Source organism: Maniola hyperantus, chromosome 5, assembly GCF_902806685.2.
Source record: "Maniola hyperantus chromosome 5, iAphHyp1.2, whole genome shotgun sequence".
Lineage (NCBI taxonomy): Eukaryota > Metazoa > Arthropoda > Insecta > Lepidoptera > Nymphalidae > Maniola > Maniola hyperantus.
In genome coordinates this window covers 16,979,159-16,999,930 of record NC_048540.1, presented here as the reverse complement: position 1 = coordinate 16,999,930, position 20,772 = coordinate 16,979,159, and the positions used below count along the sequence as shown (strand labels likewise).

General features: G+C 40.4%; 1 protein-coding gene across 1 annotated transcript; it reads left to right on the top strand.

Annotated features, from left to right (window-relative positions):
• Positions 1 to 242: 242 nt before the first annotated feature.
• Positions 243 to 2,537, top strand: vvl (ventral veins lacking). The gene has a single exon (XM_034968544.2). It carries the CDS (start codon positions 420 to 422, stop codon positions 1,512 to 1,514), a length of 1,095 nt encoding a protein of 364 aa, XP_034824435.1. The 5' UTR covers positions 243 to 419; the 3' UTR covers positions 1,515 to 2,537.
• The last annotated feature ends 18,235 nt before the right edge of the window (positions 2,538 to 20,772 follow it).

The following is a 20,772-nucleotide window of genomic DNA, read 5'->3' as shown; positions in this document are numbered from 1 at the left end:
GACTCGCGTTAATTAAATATCGCTACGGGTCCGTAGAGTCGGAAAAATCGTAGACTGATTATGTTTGTAAATATAAGGTGTGAATGATAGAGCGTAGCGCTGGAGCGGTGGAGCGCTGAGCGGTGTGTGGTGTGGAGTGGGAGCGGGGAGGGCGGGCGGGGCGGCGGGCGGCGCTGGGCGGGGCCGCCCCTCCACGCTGCGCGGCGGCGGCGCGGCGCGGCCGAGGGGCCAGTCCGATCCGTGCTGCCGCCGCGCACGCACGCGCATGTCGCCCAGTGACAGTGGTGATGTGAGGTGGCCCCCGCCGCTACCCGAGTGCCGCGCGACCCTCGCGCCCGTTTCGCGAACAGTGTGCCAGTGAAGGCTCGCGAGCCTTCGGCGGCAAGACGCCGTCCACCGTGGACCTCAGGTACGGCGCCATGGCGGCGACCACGTACATGCCGGGCGGCGAGCTGGACCTGCTGGGCGGCTACCACGCCGCCTCGCCGCGCAGCGCCGAGCCGGCCGACATGAAGTACGCGCACCACCTGCACGGCGGCTCGCCGTCGCCCGGCGCGCCCGTGCTCAACCCCTGGGCCAGCCTGCCGCCCGCCGACCCCTGGGCCATGCACCAGCACCACCACCACGCGCACCAGCCCGACGTCAAGCCGCCGCCCGCGCCGCACGACGCGCGCCACCTGCAGCACGGCTGGCACGCGCCCGTGGGCTACGGCGCCGCGTCGCCTGTGCTGCACGGCGGCTACATGCACCACCAGCACCTCATGCGCGACGTGCCGCCCAGCCCGCATCTGCACCACCACCTGGAGCGCGACGCGCCCGAGGAGGACACGCCCACCAGCGACGACCTGGAGGCCTTCGCCAAGCAGTTCAAGCAGCGCCGCATCAAGCTGGGCTTCACGCAGGCCGACGTGGGGCTGGCGCTGGGCACGCTGTACGGCAACGTGTTCTCGCAGACCACCATCTGCCGCTTCGAGGCGCTGCAGCTGAGCTTCAAGAACATGTGCAAGCTCAAGCCGCTGCTGCAGAAGTGGCTGGAGGAGGCCGACTCCACCACCGGCAGCCCCACCAGCATCGACAAGATCGCGGCGCAGGGCCGCAAGCGCAAGAAGCGCACGTCCATCGAGGTGTCCGTCAAGGGCGCGCTCGAGCAGCACTTCCACAAGCAGCCCAAGCCGTCGGCGCAGGAGATCACGTCGCTGGCCGACAGCCTGCAGCTGGAGAAGGAGGTGGTGCGCGTGTGGTTCTGCAACCGGCGCCAGAAGGAGAAGCGCATGACGCCGCCCAACACGCTGGGCGGTGACGGCATGCTGGACGGCATGGGCCACGGCCACTACGCGCACGAGCTGCACGGCTCGCCGCCGCTGCACGCGCACTCGCCCGCGCTGTCGCCGCCGCACCCCGCGCACGCGCAGCACGCGCCACACGCGCCGCACGCGCAGCACGCGCCGCACTCCCAGCACGCGCAGCACTCGCAGCACACGCTGCAGGGCGCGCACACGCTGGCGGCGCACTAACAGTTCGCCCCGTGGGCGCCGCCGCGGCCCTACTACGCGGAGCCGCACTAGCCGCCCGCGGGACCGGACTGTACGAGCGCCGCGCGAGTGCAGTGACTGTAGTGAGTGCGTCGGACCCGCCGCCGCCGCCGCCGCCGCCGCCGCCGCCGCGCCGCGCGCCGGTAAGTAGCCGAGGGCCCGCGCCTCGCGAGAGACGATGTCAGCGAATTTATTTAACTAGATACTACGAATTAACGATGTTCATACGTGCCTGCCCGCCGGGAGGGCGGCGTCGTCCGCGACGCGATTAACGTTTAGTGACGAGCTCGAAAGTGCGGACTCCCGATCCAGTCGCAGCTTCGTCAAGTGAGGGAATACGATCGAGTCGATAGGTGCAATTTTTATTTTAAGTGCTAGACGAAGCGTGGCGGTGCGGTGCGACGACGCGTCGCTCGACCGCGCGTCGCCCGACCGCGCGTCGCACGACCGCGCGTCGCTCGACCGCGCGTCGCTCGACCGCGCGTCGCCCGACCGCGCGTCGCGCCGCACCGCCCGAACCCGCTCCAGTAATTTATTGAAAATTAAGCAGATACGATGCCAAAATGGTTTTATTCCTGTTTTTAATTGTTTTGTTGTTTTTTCGTTTATATGTAATTGTGGCCAATTTCGGTACTTAATTCTTGTATAAATAGGTATTTTTTTTTATATAAAGTAATGTTACAGCGACGTATATGATGGTATATATTGTTCTTTATATAGAATCATATGATTATGAGTTCGCACAGCGCAGCCGGTGGCGCTGGTGGCGCTGGTGCCAGTGCAGTGCGCGCGAGCCCGATTCGAACCAAACCCAATGTTGTAAATGTAATTATGTCGTTATTCTCAACGAAGTTGACGAGTTGATATGTATATAACTGTATAAACTAGGCGATAAGGACAGACGGCAGGTAGTGCAAGCCTCTCGTAGGTAAATAATGAATAATTAGTCTTAAAATGTTTTATATTATTATCTAAGTATTTAAATAAACCAGAGTAAATATTTTATTTGGTCGTATTATTGCTGCATCCCGGACAATAGGGCTCGTCGCACCTCGTCATGTAGAGACGTTCCCTCAGCTCGTAGGGGCTGGTCAGTGGTCAGTGGTCACAGAGCAGTGCGACGGCTAGGGCGGCACACACAGGTCGATCAACCACCGCTAACATAGTTTCCAACTTGATTTAGCATTCATCAAACACCTAATTAAGTGACAAAGTGCCTTAGCTTAAGCTTTTTGTATGGTTTTTTTCCTCCCAGCCGTGCTTAGAGTGGTCTGTTCCCGATATAAATATCTACCTTATATTATCTACCTAGTAGATACATATTCTGCTTCATATTTTTTTGATGGAAGTGACTTCTTATGTGAAGTTGTGAACATTCACGCCTACATTAGGCCAATAGGCTGAGAAAAACAATAATTATGCATTATTTATTAGACAGGTACCTAAGTATCTATCTACACAAATATGTGACTCATTGATATCTAATTATGTTTTATATAATATTCAATTGTATAGGTGTTTATCATGTAGGCAAGTAAGTAGGTACCTACCTACCTACCTACCTACCTACCTACTAGAATTTCGAAACCACCCGATACAATTCATGAAAGAGCATTGCTTAGGGGATATTAAGTTTTCGGGGTTTAATGTTAAGTGATTTCAACTTATCTCATACGAATGAAGAAAATACTTTCAAATTGGTCTCATTTAAATAGTATCAAAGTTGTTTGTTGCTTTACCTACCTAATCTATTTGTTATCGGCCGCTCTTCCTGCGCGCGCCGAGCCGTCCGTCGCCGTCCGTCGCCGTCGGCTCGGAGTATCTACCTACCTGTACAGTGTACCTAGATATCTGTTCTGTACACTATTTTACTTTTAATATATTTTATTATCTTTTGGTTTGAAAGGCTGCGGAAGCCAAGTGGCGGTTGTCCATGAAATAGTAGTATTTAAATGAACACGTTATTTAACACTGCAACTTTGCAAGCTCTACATTGAAAATTATTGATGTAGCGTAGCTAAGTACGTAGGTACCTCTTCAATGTATTCATTATACTCGTTTGTGTTGATAAATACATGATTTCGGTAAATTAAAACTTCTTAAACCAATAAAATAGTGATTTTTAAACCAAATAAATAGTGGCTTATTAAATTAACAGGTTTTAACAATGAAAGCTCTGAATTAGATTGATTTTAAACATGCGTTATTCGTCACACTCATATTTTGAATTTCTAAGCATGATTTAGGAAAACTAATGAGTTAGTGACTTTTTAACTAATACCTAACTTTCAAAATTAACAAGCTATGAATGGTATAAGCTCTAGGCTACTTATGTAATACTAGATGATGCCCGCGACTTCGTTCGCGTGAATTTAGGTTTTGAAAATCTCGTGGGAACTCTTTGATTTTCCGGGATAAAAAGAAGCCTATGTCCCCGGGATGCAAGATATCTCTGTTCCAATTTTTGCCAAAATCGGTTGAACGGATGGGCCGTGAAAATCTAGCAGACAGACAGACAAACACACTTTCGCATTTATAATATTAAGTATGGATTCATAATAGCTATCTGCATGCCAAATTTCAGCCCGATCCGTTCAGTAGTTTGAGCCGTGCTCTGATAGATCGGTCAGTCAGCTTTTATATACTTATTTTAGAAAATACCTAGGTACCTATTAGCTGACTAGGTGTACAGTAACTGTATTGCAAACAAAAGTATAGGTATAAACTGTGACTACTCGTGTGTTAGCTTAGATCGATTCGATGTACCTACCAGGTACTATTATATCTTCTGTGCTAACAGGCCTCATGTGGTCTCATGAGGGAACGTATGAGGTCTAAACGGGTTTAAGAACAATCAATTTCACGAAAACTCTCGAGAATACAATAAATATAATTAACGATCGATGTAGTAATCGTAAACAGCGTGTAACTGTGATACTCGAATGTACAAATCGATCATTGTGTTATTTATCGCGCGGCCGCTACCTGCGTCCCTGCGTCCCTGCGTCCCTGCGTCCCTGCGTCCCTGCGTCCCGCCGCGAGCCGCGCGGTGATTTATGCGGCTAAAAAATCGACCTTTAATTCGAATTACGTTAGACTTTGTTTTTTACTCCCATATTTCTTGGGCTTTTGATATTAACGCAACGGTACTTGACTGTTCTGCTACACAATAGGGTCTGGGACTGTACTCTGTAGTCATAAAATGATGTGATTTTGGTAGATAGCATTTATATTTGTTTGATTTTTATTTGTTTTTAACATGAACGTCACGCTGTATGGAAGGTGAATAAAGACTTCAAAATCCGTAAACGACAATTTGTTTAAATTTTTAACATAAAAATAAAGTTATTTCTTTGAAAAATATTTGTAGTTTACGCTTTATGACGTCATTAATCGCTTTTGGTACGCGTAATTATGTATTTTAAAAATAAATAAAAATCATGCCTTTTTTAAATTATTATTCTCTTTAATATCTAATGAATTTTAGCGCCATAAACTGAAGCTAAGTATACAAAAAATCACATCATTTTATTACTATACAGTCCTAGACCTTATTAATTCGTTATTTTGAAGTTTAGGTAGCCTAGCTACTTAGGTACTTATGGGCAAACTTAGACAGCTTTATGAAATTCTTGTTAGATTATTCTAATGACAGCTCTGTAAATTCTGTAAAAAGTCTACTATTTACATTTCTACTATTTACTAAATTATTTAAATAAACTATTAATAAACTTAACTTATTCTAATTGAAATCAATCTAAAAAAATTATTATGCTTTAATATAATTAGTATCTACCTATCTATTTATGTTCATAAATGCACTTTGTTGCAGTATTTTGTTTAAAAACAGATAGGTAGGTACCTAAGTAGTTTAGTAATCGAGTTTCAAATTGAATTAGCCCCCTGCCAGACACCCTTCTGGCAGGGGGTTGCTCCGATACTATGTGTCTGGCAATGCATGACGTCATTTCTAATACTATTCTGATAAAAATATAAAAAAATTAGACTTTACCTAGGTATAGGTAGGTTCCTCCCTGTGTTGGGGACAATAGGTACGCAGAGAAACTTTCAGCTGTCATAAAATAAGGAAGGTCTAGCACGCACTGGGTCTCTCTCTATACCTGACAATAATAACTTATGGTCAATATTTTCCGAGATAACAGTAGCCATGTATGTCAGTCACGCAAGTTATCTGCCTTCCGTCAGAATCGGTCAAACAGGTACTTAGCTCCTGAAAAGCTCACAGACAGACAGACAGACTTTATAGAGCCTCAATAGCTCAACCGGTATAGGAGTGGACTGAAAACCGAAAGGTCGACGGTTCAAACCCCGCCCGTTGCACTATTGTCGTACCTACTCCTAGCACAAGCCTGACGCTTAATTGGAGAGGAAAGGGGAATATTAGTCATTTAAAAAAATGGCTAATATTCTTTAAAAAAAAAAAGACTTTGGTATACTTATACCTAATATTTATTAGTATCGTATGGATCTAATTAGGTACTATGTAAGTACTTAACGTTCGTATAGGTACATATACACCCAGCCTAGCTACTTCGTCATAACTTAGACGATAAAATTAAAAAAATATAGGTAGGTAGGTATTATTCTGCAGGTACCTACCTCTACCTACCTATTTTAATTGTATATTTTTTCTTGTTATTTTGCACCAATCTTTTTATGTATTCAAGTATATCTGCAACATCTACCTAAGCTTTTTGCTCTACATAATAATAAATTAGGTAAGTATCTAGATATAAACCTGTTTTCAGTTAGGTAAATTGTTAAATAATATAAAAATTACCTTTAATTCCTTTATATAGATATCATTTTAGATATGACTGAATTTACTTACCTACTCGTTTATTTTAATTCTATTTTGAAAGCCCAAGTTACTTTAACATTATACCTAGGTATAGTTCATGATGAGCGCAAAACAGTGTTTGTTTGTTACAAGACATGTCGATCGGTAGATCCACCCGCGGTGCTGAAAACTTTAATTAATTAAGTAGGTATATGCCTGTGTACCCGTGCGTGTTTAAGTTGAAATTATGCCTACAATCAGACAGGAAATAAATAATAATGCTAAGAAACACAAGGCCAGGCTTGAAGTCCATGCGAATATTCTGGCAGTGTCACTTGCCAGTTGCCACACGCAGCAGAGCTGTTAGTAGGCTGAAAAGAGCCACAATAGAAGAACTATCTTGTGCACACTAGTGCCAGCGAAAAGTGACCTTCTCCCAACCCTAAACGCACTCGTAACAATCTGATTCAAGTCTATATAAATGACTGATTGCAGATGGCCTAGAAATATAAAAAAAAATTAAAATGTTATAGGTAGGAAGATATATACAGCAAATATAGTGTGAAGAGACAATTACCAGGAATATTGCAGGTGTAATGCTATAAATGTTTTATTGTGCACTTATAATTACAGTTTATAATACCTACCTACCTATAAAACGGTTTGATTTATTTCTGTACGTATCTGGATAATTTGTGTGATTGAGAAAATAATAATTAAGGATATTCGTAGTTATATACCAATTTACCGATCTACGTCTATCCTCAAGTGAATTTAGATAAAAAGAAAATAATATTTAAGTTTAAATGAAACCACTAAAACGTAGATTATTTTTTGGGGCTCTTAATGGCTAAAATTGTAATTATGATGATAATTTTTTATATGTAGGTACCTATTGTACCTAGGGGGAGCCAAAAAATTGGCAGTCGCGAAGACTGCCACCCAAAGACCTTTAATTAGGCTTTTTAAAAACAGCGGTTTTTTTATTTTGAAATTAATTGTAATTTGTAGTAGATATCTACCTTTCAAAAATTAAAATGATATTATTTGTAAATTAAAATTAGTAACATTAGTTTAGTTTAGTTGTTACATCTATCATCAGCATGTCGGTGACGCGATCTTTACGTTTATACTCATCCCAAAATCGCCCAACGCGCCTCAAGAAGTTTTCACTCCGAGAATTATTTGAACATACTTAATAGGTATAAATTCATATCCAAAGTTAACTTCAAATATTATATAATAATCAAAAGCTGAAAAGATAATAATACAGTTCTGAATTGCTAGTTATTGTAGATCGGAGACTCTACCTAGGTAGAGGCGGTAGAGCAAGGCACGTACTGGTAACGCTTTAAGGCACGCCTTGAATACTGAGCACTTGAACAGTGTCGTGTGTTTTCTCACCTCTTTAAAATGTCACCGTTTATTTATTGAGCACCGCTTCGACGAGCCGAATAAGTTTCACCTGTCACCGTTGCATTGATGAGCCAGAAACAGTGCCAGGAGCTAAACGGTTCGCGCGTTTGTGCTAGTGATGCGCTAAACGACTCACTGAAAACACGAGATATGTTTCTTTCCGTCAAAGATTCACATCACTCATTAAGTTTAGTCAATTCAGTTGCGAGGAATAAGATATTGTAATCGTCCATTTACTTACATAGGTACACACGTACGACTCTTGAGTCAAAGCTGTTTGATTGAAAGGTATGGACTTCCAACTTGTTTGACGAGTGAAAACAACAGATACCGGCTCCTCTAGCTAGGCAGAACAAAATCATTTTCTACATAATAATGGTGACGACAATATTAAACTGTACAGAAAAGCCATAAGCTTGAGAGAGTTTCGCGGGACTGCACATAACTTGACTTTTCTTACAAAATAGATTTTGTGTACGCTTTCAATATCTATATCTTATTAGTCTGTGATGCTGTGAACCGTTGGGCGCTTGAGAGTTTAGGGTGAACTAAAGATACAGAAAAGTTTCTTTGTTATCTTTCGCTGGCGAACTACTCGAGCAGATACGAGTGCGCTAATCGTGGATAAAAACGTTACGTGCGCGCAGTAGGTACCTACTTACCGACCAGGGGCCAAATGACATTCCAGACGTGTAATGAAGCGTCGTGCGTCGGTAGGTACGTACGTGTAGCTGGTGGTAGTGAAACGCTGCGAATCGCGGAAAAAACACAACAATTCTTAAAACATACGGCGGAGTTTTTCTCGCCTTTTGTTTATACGATTGTGGTGGTAATGAGTAGAGTTGCACTGAGTTTAGCGGTAACTTAGCGGCTGCCGAGGAATTGATCGCGGCCGTGACGCTTCAATGGCTTCTGACGACCTATTATTTCGAAATATGTACTATAAGTTTTTTTTTTTAAATAATTTTCCTCAGGTTTAAATAACATCGAAATATACCTAGATATCTATGTTCCTATCCTGTAAATATAAGTGTCTATGTAATTATAAGTATTTACAACTTATTAGTATTACTAAAAAAATATAGCTAAGTATATTTTTACAAAATATATACGCCGTCCAAATGGTCATTAATGGGCATTGTGCCCAATACACTGGCGCTATTAACTCGCTTGAGCTAAATAAGCGCCAACTCTTGGGTACCAGACGCGTGGAAGGAAAGCCTTCGTGTCCGACGGCCATGGGCCCACACCCACAGGGCACAGTCTCAAACGCAAGCACCGCGAATATGTACCTATAGGTAGTCCTTTCCTTACTATATAACTGAATATTTTATTTAATTAGTGACGTAGAATCTAGATAGCAGCATACCTAGAAATGAAATTAAATATTTATTAGATGTTAATTCATATCTGTTAGTTGTTACCCTTTTCATAATGTAGTGTTATTGGAAATTGGATATTTTTATGAACGGTTAGTGTGGTTTAGATTTAGACAGAGTGGGAACACGTGGAACACAGTGTTCAGTGTTCAGTGTTCAGTGAGACCTGCCCGTATAAATAGTCTAGATTTGCATAACAGCGCACCACAAACAAACAAACCCATACAAGCAGCGGCCGTTGACTGATTATATTTTTTACCATTATAAAATTCAGCACAGGGTCAATACATGACAGATTTTAGATTATATTCTATTTTAACTATTTATTTTATACTTACCTATTTTTAAAGCTAACTTATAATATTCGCACCTTTATGTAATTTAACTTTAATTTCTTTCATCAAAAGTTTAGATGAGAGAAATTAAAGTTACGTTTAGATTCTTAACGAATCCAGAAATCACTAACTTGCTTTAATACCTATCCAGCTTTTGTTATTTAAATTTAACTAAGTATAGGTAACATATTATTTTTATATGTAGACACAAAAACATTTATGTGCACAATTTAGTTGGCATGTATTAGATAATTATATTGCTATAACTTAAGGCTAAAAATAATTATTCGTACCTACCTAACTAGCTAAGTAGTTACTAAAGACAATAAATATCAAGTAGGTATAAACTCACAATAAGTGTTAGGAGTTAAGTTTATGCCCATTCAAGTTTATTTCAAGTTCAGTTTAGAACTTTTTTCAAATAAAATTCCTACGAGTTAAATGTCATTTTTTGTTGCAAGTGTCATGGCCGACGACCCTAAAGGGCCTTATAATAGCGTGGCGAAATGTTGACATTTATCAACTCGTTGGCTAAAGAAAGCAGGTGGAGCGACCGTAAAACCTAAATACTATTACATTAATCAACTATATTATAATGGGTAACTATGTTTGCCTTTTATTTTTTGAACAAACTTCTGAGGAGTTTATCTACGGTAGGTAGGAAGGTATCCTACATTTTGAAATTCACATGGATAATATAGTAAAGTACAATTGAGTTAGTGGATTCGAAACTAGCCGGGCTAACGTCCGCGTCGACTACATATACGAGAGCAAAGCTGGTTTGTCATAATTGTACTTACCTATAGTGTAAACCACTCACGATAGTTTAAACGCTAAGATAGTTAAGACTTGGAGAGTGACATACCTCCTCCTACTACTTTTATCCCGGAAAAATAAGTTAAATCTAAATTAGTCAGACATCATCATGATCAACCCATCGCCGGCTCACTACAGAGAACGGAACTCCTCTCAGAGTGATAGGGCTTTTGGCCGTAGTCACCACGCTGGATAAGTGCGGATTGGCAGACTTCACAAACCTATGAGAACATTATGGAGAATTCTCAGGTATGCAGGTTTCCTGATGATGTTTTCCTTCACCATTAATCAAGTGATATTTAATTACTTAAAATGCACGTAACTCCGTTAAGTTAGCGTGCCCGGGATCGAACCCCCGACCTCCGATTAGAAGGCGGACGCTAGGATGTCACACATTGTAATCGGCGGGTAGGTCTCATCTTTCAATCTGTACCGATTTATTTACTCTTAAAGTCTAAACAAGAATAATTATAATATTGAACGTTCTGTAATGTATAGGTTAGTGGAACTAGTAAGCTGCATGTTTAGCCGTCAACAATTCGGTTGTTTTGCGGTTAGCAACGTTTCTGTTGTCACATCGCATCGCGTGCACCGCTCGTGATGGCGCCAAGTGAGCAATAAACGTACCTACAGACTGTACAGTGCACACACACCGACACACCTATCGATGTTAATGTCGAAAGTAGTATACCTACCTACGGCTCTATCACCGAAGCTGTCCACACGGCTTGAAGTGAAACAGTATACCTACGGCTCTATCACCGAAGCTGTCCACACGGCTTGAAGTGAAAACGACACAAACATTCATTTATCCAAAATTGCTATATCTGTCTGTTCGTATCTATTTTGAATTGAATCGTATCTATTTTGTATTATGTGATAGTGTCTACCTGTCTGTAACCATTCACAGTTTATCTGCTAAAGCAATCTTAAAAAAATATTACTACCTACTTACCTACTAAGTTTGCACGTTGGTGACGAATATAGGATAGATACCTACTTTTGTGATTTTCTAAATACCTAAGTCATTACTTATGAAGTTCTGACATACAACTATTACCCGTGTAGATGGGTAGATGGGTAGATGTAGATCAGGCGCGTAAATAACGTATTAACATTTAATTATAAACGTTTTCGTCCGAGGACCGCCACTAATATTAAATATTTACTCAATTCGTACGACTGAATCTAAAGCAGCTGTTATAAACTTAAACTTCACTTACTAGTTATATTATAACTCTGTACATAACTTAGGTACCTAGGAATAGCTAGGTACGTAATAGCTATTAAGTTTTCGAAAATCCAAAATCATTGCTATTATTATTAGTATTAATTTAAAATAGAACAGAGTGACACAAAATACTGCAACAGAATGAAATATTATTAGTGTAGGTATCTACCATAACTAGTTGACCATTCCCAGTTTCCCTTGGGTGGCTTCTGAAAATCCTTTCTCAGAGAACTTACGTGCAAAATCTCAGCTCCATATTATGATGCATATTATTGGTACAATCAGCAATCAATACTTTGACATTTCAGAGAAGTATTATACACCTACTACTAGGTACCTACCTTATAATATCTAAAACATCATAACTAAATTTTTTACAAAACATCTGACTAATATAAGGTAAACTGGATTTTAGTTTCGGCCGTCAGTTTTTGTGTATTCGCGGTAAGGTCGCTTCGGCAGGTGTACGAGTGCCGCAGAGCGCAGGTTCGATGCCTGCGAGGGGCAATTTATGTGTGCGGCGCGGCGCCCCGTCGCGTCCTATCTCAGATGAGGCTTTGATTTTTTTTCTTCGTAGGTGTTGAACATGAGAACAGTTAAGGTCAGATGTGTGGAATATTTTTGGGAATGTACGATTTTGTTGAAAATTATATTTAGGTATTTTGTGTTTCTGTGGTTAATTAGGCGAATCAAATTACACCTATTAAACAAAGAAAGATAACGTAAGCGTCAATTGCTTCCATAATAGATACGTTATTTAGGGTGAATAAGTAGGAAAATACATTTTGTTCTTGGTACAATATCTTCAGGTATAGAGAGAAGCGATGATAGCCACCGAGCGCATCTGACATTGGTTGATTCTACATTGCTGCTTCACTGAGTGATATCAAAATATTTTTTATAATTATATTATTAATAGTATATAAATTATTCTTAACCAGTAGGGTAGGTAGCAGTGGCGTGCACAGTGTTTGAAGCCAGGGTAAGCATTAGTTAGGTAGGAACCTATTTACTGGCAGGTCATAATGAAAAATATGCATTGAGTCATTACAACTGGGGTAAGCAGTGCATTTATGCCTCTATGACCTGCACGCCACTGGTAGGTAGGTACAACTAAGCGTTTATGTAATAGTTTATCTCCGGTTATTATATATTTACAGAATATGTATAATACAAGTAATTAACCATTGTCTTACTGAACACCAGCAATCTGAGGAATTCTGCGTTCGGAAACACTGCCTAGTAGGTACCTACTTATAATTTATTGGGTTGAGTAGGTAACGCTGGCATATCATTTACTATTGGTCCATGTTTCTACATATGTATAGTAAATCGAATGTCCCTGTTAAGGTCACCTTACGCCAGAGCTACAAAGTGCAATATTGACGCATGCCACAAGTTGTATGCTACAATCCATACTTCCATACTAATATTATAAATGCGAAAGTGTCTGTCTGTCTGTCTGCTAGCCTTTCACGGCCCAACCGTTCAACCGACTTTTTATCTCGGAAAATCAAAGAGTTCCCATGGGATTTTTAAAAACCTAAATCCACGCAGACGAAGTCGCGGGTATCGTCTAGTAATTTAATAAGCAACATAAATCGTTGGCAGACCGACGTGTCTGTCCAATTCCAAATTTATTTTTCTTCTCGTTTATTACCCTTTATTATCCATTGTTAGACGTAGCCTCCTCGTGCGCACGCCATTCTTGTCAGTGCTGGGTGAGGCCTCCTCTAAGTGTTATTCATGCCAACAGCACAGTATCAGAGAGAACTAGTGAGGGAACTCCTCGGGTAGAGCCGGATCGACGATATGTCAGATATTATGCTATTGGGTGACGTGAATCAAAGAAAAATAGCGTTTCGTAGGCTACTTAGCGTCAAAATGTAGGTAAAATTTGACGCTTGCCAGTGACATCGGAAGCCTCGACGTTCGAGACAGTACCGAACAAAGTATCTCGTCATAAAATAAACTGCCGGATCTGTTTCTGTCTCCGGCGTAAACCAGCCTTATATCAATTATCCATAATAATATCAGATGAAATTTTTTTTCCGTTTTTTGGAGTTTTAATTAACACGACATGTTTGTTAGCGGCGCAAATTTTGTTATATTATATTATGACACCCGCGCTTACACCAGGGTTCAAAGTATTGCTATCATGACACGTCATGTAGTGTGCGGTGTTGTCATTTGTTCGTTTACAGCCCAAAAACAACGGCGAAAAGCGTTTTAAACACAAAATTTGTAAAATACTGGTAAATTTTGTTTATTGGCTCGACTATTTGCTATCACAGGAGAGAGATAAAATAATTTATTACGTCTGATACATTGACAATGTGGCTAGTCCGTTGTACACAATCTCTAAACTAATTCTAAAATGGCACGTCTAAATCTATTGCTATCCTTTTCATTATGTTGCTTTGCGGAAAAGGGATACACTAGATTTAGACCTGTTAATTTAGTTTAGGTTAGAGATTGTGTACAAGACAATCGCCCCAAGTATTCAAGTAACATTGGACCGTTGACTTATTAATTACTATGCATTGGACAAGTTTTTTACAATTTGTTGGTCCGAAAATGAGTCGGGATCAATCATTGATTTCGGGCGGAGTTTGTATCAATAAATTACGGAAAAACTATTTAGTTGGTCCCATACTTATACCTAAATAAGAACAAATTTGTCAGAGTGACCCATGGAGGAGTCGCGTTTTTAGCTTGAAAACTTATATCAAGATTCAATAACAGTGCGTAAATATATACCTACCTAGGTATTATAAAAGTTCCTGACTCTCACTGACTGCTCCCAACCCAAACCCTTGGACCTAGAAAGCTGATATGCAGAAGCTCTCTTTATGATCTATAGCACAGAAGATATAGGTAATAGTACTCGAGAGGTATAGTCTGATCGATTTTCGAGATTCCCAAGAAAGCGAAGTCGCGAGAACTCGTAAATTAGTAATTTTTACTATCGAATCAAAGTGTTTTAATGTAGGAAGATCCACGCAGTAGGTAGGTATCCCACGTGCGTCGTTCCAGTTGGCGACGCGCGAGTTCAAGGCTCCCTGCATAGGGGCCCGCTATCGCACCAGACAGAGGTTTAGGCACTTTCACGGCAACTACCATTCGCCTATAATGTCAGACATTAAAACATAATCGTTCATTTTATGAATTAATATTATAAAGGGTTTATGTATAGTGCGTCTCGCCATAGTTGGTCTATGTGTTAACTGGGCAGATTCTCTTGTACACTGTCTCTGAGCTAAACTAAATTAACAGGTCTAAATCTAGTGCTATCCTTTTCCGCAAGCAACAATATGAACGGGATAGCAATAGATTTAGACGTGCCATTTTAGTTTAGTTTAGAGATTGTGTACAATGGAATCAGCCACAGTATCATATCAAAACGTACTTATCGGTAAACTAATTGTTCTCACGTGACATTGATACATCGAGCTCATTGATGTTGGAACCCCCCTCTACTTATTATTCTAGGACCTACCTAATGATTATTCCTTTCATTAGGCACTAAGTACTTATCCATACACTAAAAACTAATCAACCTTTGTCATACATCGATGTACTCATAAAACGAGCAAGCACGCACGTTGCGTCAGGTCGGTGCGGCGGGTTGCGGTGCGTTTAAATATGAATTTAAGTACCTTAATGTATGAAATTCCGGTGCGGAATTAATTCCGCAGTGTGCGCGCTTGTATGTAGTTCTATAGTTCACAGATTTTGTGGAAAAAAACGTACGGCAATTTACCGTGGTGCGCGCTAGCAATCATTTTGTACCGACTTATCTCCATGTTTTTACAAAACTCCCATCATTTCATACACATACCTAGTCCCGTCTAGAGTCTAGACTGAATGTTGTTCCAACTTGCAGCTATTTCTCAAATTCCATGTCTCTACAATCTCCTCAGATGTCATCTCGCGTTAGATCTCAATCAGAACGGCTCGCTTACAGTCATGTACTTGGGCGCATAATGAATGATAATTTATTATTATAATGAGCCTTGTACTAATATTTATGAACACGGACTACATAATTAATAATTAATAAATAATTGAATCTAACTGCGATTGAATTACAAACTGGAAATTATGTACACTGGGAATGTCAACAATTTAGACCTCTTTTTGATCACCAATGTTATTTAAAATCCATACTTTAAATAATTTTTATTTACTACCTAAATGCGAAATCTGCACGTGTGTGTGAAACCTGCCAATCTCCACTTGGCCAGCGTGGTCAAACTTTGGTCAAACCCTTCACATTGTGAGAGGAGACCGTGCTCAGTAGTGAGCCGGCGATGGGTTATCGATCAACTTGTCGGAACGTAGTGACAGCAGCGGAGCAGGCTTGTTGCCACATTTGCAGCTTATGTTGATATACTCGGAGTACTAGCTTGCATTAGTTGTGAGCACTTTGCGGCGCGCCCATACATCAGCGTGACAGTTATGGCCGTAGAATCAACACGACTGTGACGTCACGCATTAGCTTGATGAATAATTGCCGGCTGATTATCTCGCGCCGATCCGCCGACCATAGCTACCTACCTACAGGTATCGCAATGAGGTATATCAATCCTACAAGACTGCATATCTATATCATCATCATTGACTGATAGAAGTGTACTGCTGGATATAGGTCTCTTGTAGGACACGCCACGGTCTTGCGCCGCCGCCATCCAGCGCCTCCTTGTGACATGTTTGATGTCGTCTGTCTATCTAGTGGAGGGTCTTTCAACGCTGCGCTTTCCGGTGCGAGGTCGCCATTCTAGCATTTTTTTTTGTTTTTGTTTACGGGGGGAAATCTTCTAAAGATACCCGATGTCCTGGGAAAGACATCGGGTTATGTAGGATTTCTACCCACCAAAACCTCCTCGGTGGCCACCCTCGGCGCTTATTGATAGGCTCCTAGATCTCTCATGAACACATGATCGGATTTACCGGGATAAAAAGTAGCCATGTCCTTCCCCGGGAGTAAGCTAACACTGTACTAAATTTCATCGAAATCGGTTAAACTGTTGGGCCGTGAAAAGCTAGCAGACAGACAGACTTCACGTCATGGAAAAAAATCTACGTAAAAAATCTTATGTTTTAACACTCAGCTAAACATTGAGTTGATTTATCAGTCACTAAGTTTTCTTTTAAATAATATGCACACAAAACATATTACTAATTACTATGTGCAATGAGACATTGTACATAGTATTGTATGTTACACAACTACTTCAGTGAGCTTCTGGCTATGACCTACGCTATAGTTCTATGATAAGAAGGTTCCCATGGAATATTCATGAAGCACATACAAACCCGTTCAGTTTTTATTCGACTCCAATGCTAAAACAACTGCCTATTTCAATGTCACATAACTTATTGTGTGTCGATGTGTGTCGATATGTGTCGAACAAAAACTATTTTGTGCTTTTTAATGCTAACAAATCTTTTACCTTTTGTCATAAAACGTTATTTATTGGCTAAAATTTGTTATATCTTGTAGTATTTTCTTTTTTCGTTTCGCGTAGGAAGATACTTAATGGGTAAAATATATATCGCGTGGAGAATTTTTTTAACTTTTAAAGATAGAAAAGAATGAACCGGTTTATCTTTGATGGATTGTGGAGGTCAGGATGAACAGCGCTCGCCTCGTGTATACCTCGTGGTAATACATTAAACTAAGCTGAAAAAGTAAAGCTATTGAGAATCAAGGCAATGTCTATAGATTACCTTGATTCTCAATAGCTTTACTTAAAACCCTTAGCTCCTTGGCTTTTTATGACATTTACCTATGTAAAGTCATAAAAAGCCAAGGAGCCATGGGTTTTAAATCTAAAAATGTACCTCTGGTTCAAACTGATTTTCGTACCAAGAAGGACCAGCAAGGACTTTACCTACCTACCTTTATATATAACTAGCTGATGCCCGCGACTTAGTCCGCGTGGAATTAGGTTTTTTTTTAAATCCCGTGGGAACTTTGATTTTCCGGGATAAAAAGTAGCCTATGTCACTCTCCAGGTCTTTATCTATTCCCTTGCAATCCAATCCAATCCAATGCCAATCCGTTGCACCGTTGCGCCGTGATTGAAGGACAAACCAACAAACAAGCACACTTTCGCATTTATAATATGGGTACTGATATATAACTTTTCCGCTGTTATCGATCGATCCAGATTCCAGATCTCCGATGGCACTTATTAAGTGTGAGGCGACGCGCGACGGACGCGAGACGCGAGGAGTCAATTGCCACTCAATTAGGAGCGGGGGGTCAGTGGGTTGCGACCCCGGGAAACCAATATTGCCATCTGTTTCGGTCATCATTTCTCTGATTTCTGCTTTATTCAATTACCAAAGATTGGTAGTTTTGGGTTATATATTTTGTGCGTTGCATTCATAGACTTTATTAACTACTTAAGTATTTAATTAATTAAGTACGTAAGACATACTTATCTAGGTAGTAGGTACAGCTAGTACTTAAGTATTGATGTAAAACCAAAGGAATTACTTGACAATTTAAAACAATAATTATACTTAAAACACAATAATTAACATCACCACCAACCCATCGCCGGCTCACTACAGAGCACGGGTCTCCTCTCAGAGTGAGAAGGGTTTTGACCATAGTCTACCACGCTGGCCATGTGCGGATTGTATAGTTAGATACTTATAGATATTTATTAGCATAAATTAGCGGACACCATTCCTATAATTTATAAACTTTTATTAAATGATGTTAACCTAAATCAGTTATCTTACCTAAAATAAATTAAATAGGTTAGATTGGTTGTTTATATGGAATGCAAACAATTCTATTAATTAGTACCTACTCAAGTTAAGCATTCCCAGTGTGGTGGTTCGTGCAAAGATTGTAGAACATGGTACTTGGGTATCGCGTGTACACAATCGTTTTGTAATTTAGGAATCATCGGTTGTTTCAGCGCCAAATACTTAGCTATATTACGTATTAAGTCGATGAAGGAGTCTAAAAATCTGCTCTGAATCCACTTGCACAAGGACAGTCATTAACTTGATCTAGTGTAGCTAAGTCAGTATTGCGTCATGATTTTTTAATAGTTTTCCTAGATAAACTAGCTCTCTGTGCTTGTCTACATCAGAAACCCGTCAATAACGCAGGTCACACGGGGCGTCAGTCAGTCAGTTTACGACGCGTTTTACTCGGAGCCATAAATTCCTCGCTGGCTTTAGGCTCGCTCTATCTAGTCGTAATAATTAGTAGTTCCGGATGTAATGACGACTCATTATTTTCGGCGCTAAGTAATTGCTGGCTTTGATATGAAACTTAAGTAGATATCTACCTATTGGTAACCCTGCCCGGACTATTCAACACCAAACAACCAATTAGTTTAGTAGTAAAGTGTTTTTGTAGGAAACATGCGTAATTACAATATTCTCTAAAATTCAAGGCGGAGTTTACAGTTTCTCTCCCTCGCCGCTAGATGCCGCCGCCAGGCTCAAATCAGCAAGGCGTTGTCTTATATTTATTTACTCGGGAAAAACCAAGTTTAAAAATAATTGTATGAGCTATTAATAATGTTTTATTAAACAAGGGATTTATGTTTTAAGCAAAAATTTAATACCAAAATGTAGAGTCGAAGTTTTATGAAACATTTCCTTAAAATTAAAACAATTCCAAAAGGATTCATTACTTCTTTTAGTAGGTACAACTAAATAAATTAATACTTATCTATAAATTTTAGTTTTAGTATCTACTATGTACCCAAACAGTGGGAGAGCTTATTAGGTGTCAAAGTATAGGTATCCTATGATACAGGATGTCGCAAAGCCTTATAAATATTAAATCAGTAATGGTTTCCTGCGAGGAATTGGGGCGCCGAGTCCAGTCGATTATGATTGATCGGCGATCCCAGGCTTCCTGCGATTTGTCTAAGGTCTAGACAGACAATGAGCAATAAAGACATTAGTGTCTAGCGCGACGCCCGATCTGCGACACTCGTCGACCGGCAACCGAGGGGTACCGCTAGCTTTGAGTTATAAAGCCTGAAAAGATTGATTTCTTTTCAATGTTGGGGTGAAATGCCCTGTTTTAGAGAATGTTGGGGTACCTATTCAAAACGGTTATACCCTACAAACTAAAAACACTAGGGATTATGAGTAGACTAGCTGATGCCCGCGACTTCGTACACGTGGATTTAGATTTTCAAAAATCCCGTGGGAACTCTTCGATTTCCCGGGACAAAAAGTAGCCTATGTCACCTCTACAGGTCTTAACTTATACCACTAGCAAAAAAAAAATCACGTCAATCCGTTGCACCGTTGCGACGTGATTGAAGGACAAACAAACACACTTTCGCATTTATAATAAGTAAGTACTGATGTGTAGATTAGACACCTAGTTTGGGTAGGTTACCTACGTATTTTGTGTTTTAGACTAATAAAGAACTTAATTTAGAAATGAGCTAGTTTAGATACTTAGATGAATTTGTTTATGACACTTTATAAAAGTAAGATAAATAATGATCAGCTTGTCTTATTAGCACACGTCGCTGACAGATGTGGAGTGTGGTGTGGACAGCGGCAACTAGGGTTCCGTTGCTAACTCCAAAAACGGCAAGCAGCTGGAGTATATTTATTTATGTGGTTGTTGAATTAAGATCATATAAGAAAATGTGCGACATACAATGGCGCCGATTCTGTTGCATTTCTCTAAACTAAATTTAGGCATTCTCTTTTTTTTAATATACCTAAAAAAAGGACGGAACATTAGGTACATTTAAAGACTAAATTTAAGTGCAGACTAGCAGGTAAAGTCATGAGGTTTGATGGCTCTAAATTTAATTTAAAACTGTCAAACTATGTCTGTCCTTTTCATATTATATTAGTGAGAATAGGATGCGAATACTCTAAAATTTAGTTGTGCTCAGAATCAGTACCATTATGTCCTTATTTATAAACAAGAATACATATCTCACTTCACGGGTTTTTATTGTTTTGCCTACTTTTGCATATCATTTAGATTTCGTTTTAATGTTCTGACCATATTAAATAGGTACTATGGTATCTTATACAATTCATGATAGATATAATCTTACAGTATCATCTACCTATTAATTATTATTATTAGCGAATGTATTAAATATTTCAGGCAATAAATAACAATAGAATGTCATTTACCTTACATATTACTTAACTTACTAACTATTTAATAGATATCAATTTATGATTTCTACAAGATGCACTAAACACAATAAGTAATTCCGAATTTTGAGAATAGATCTTT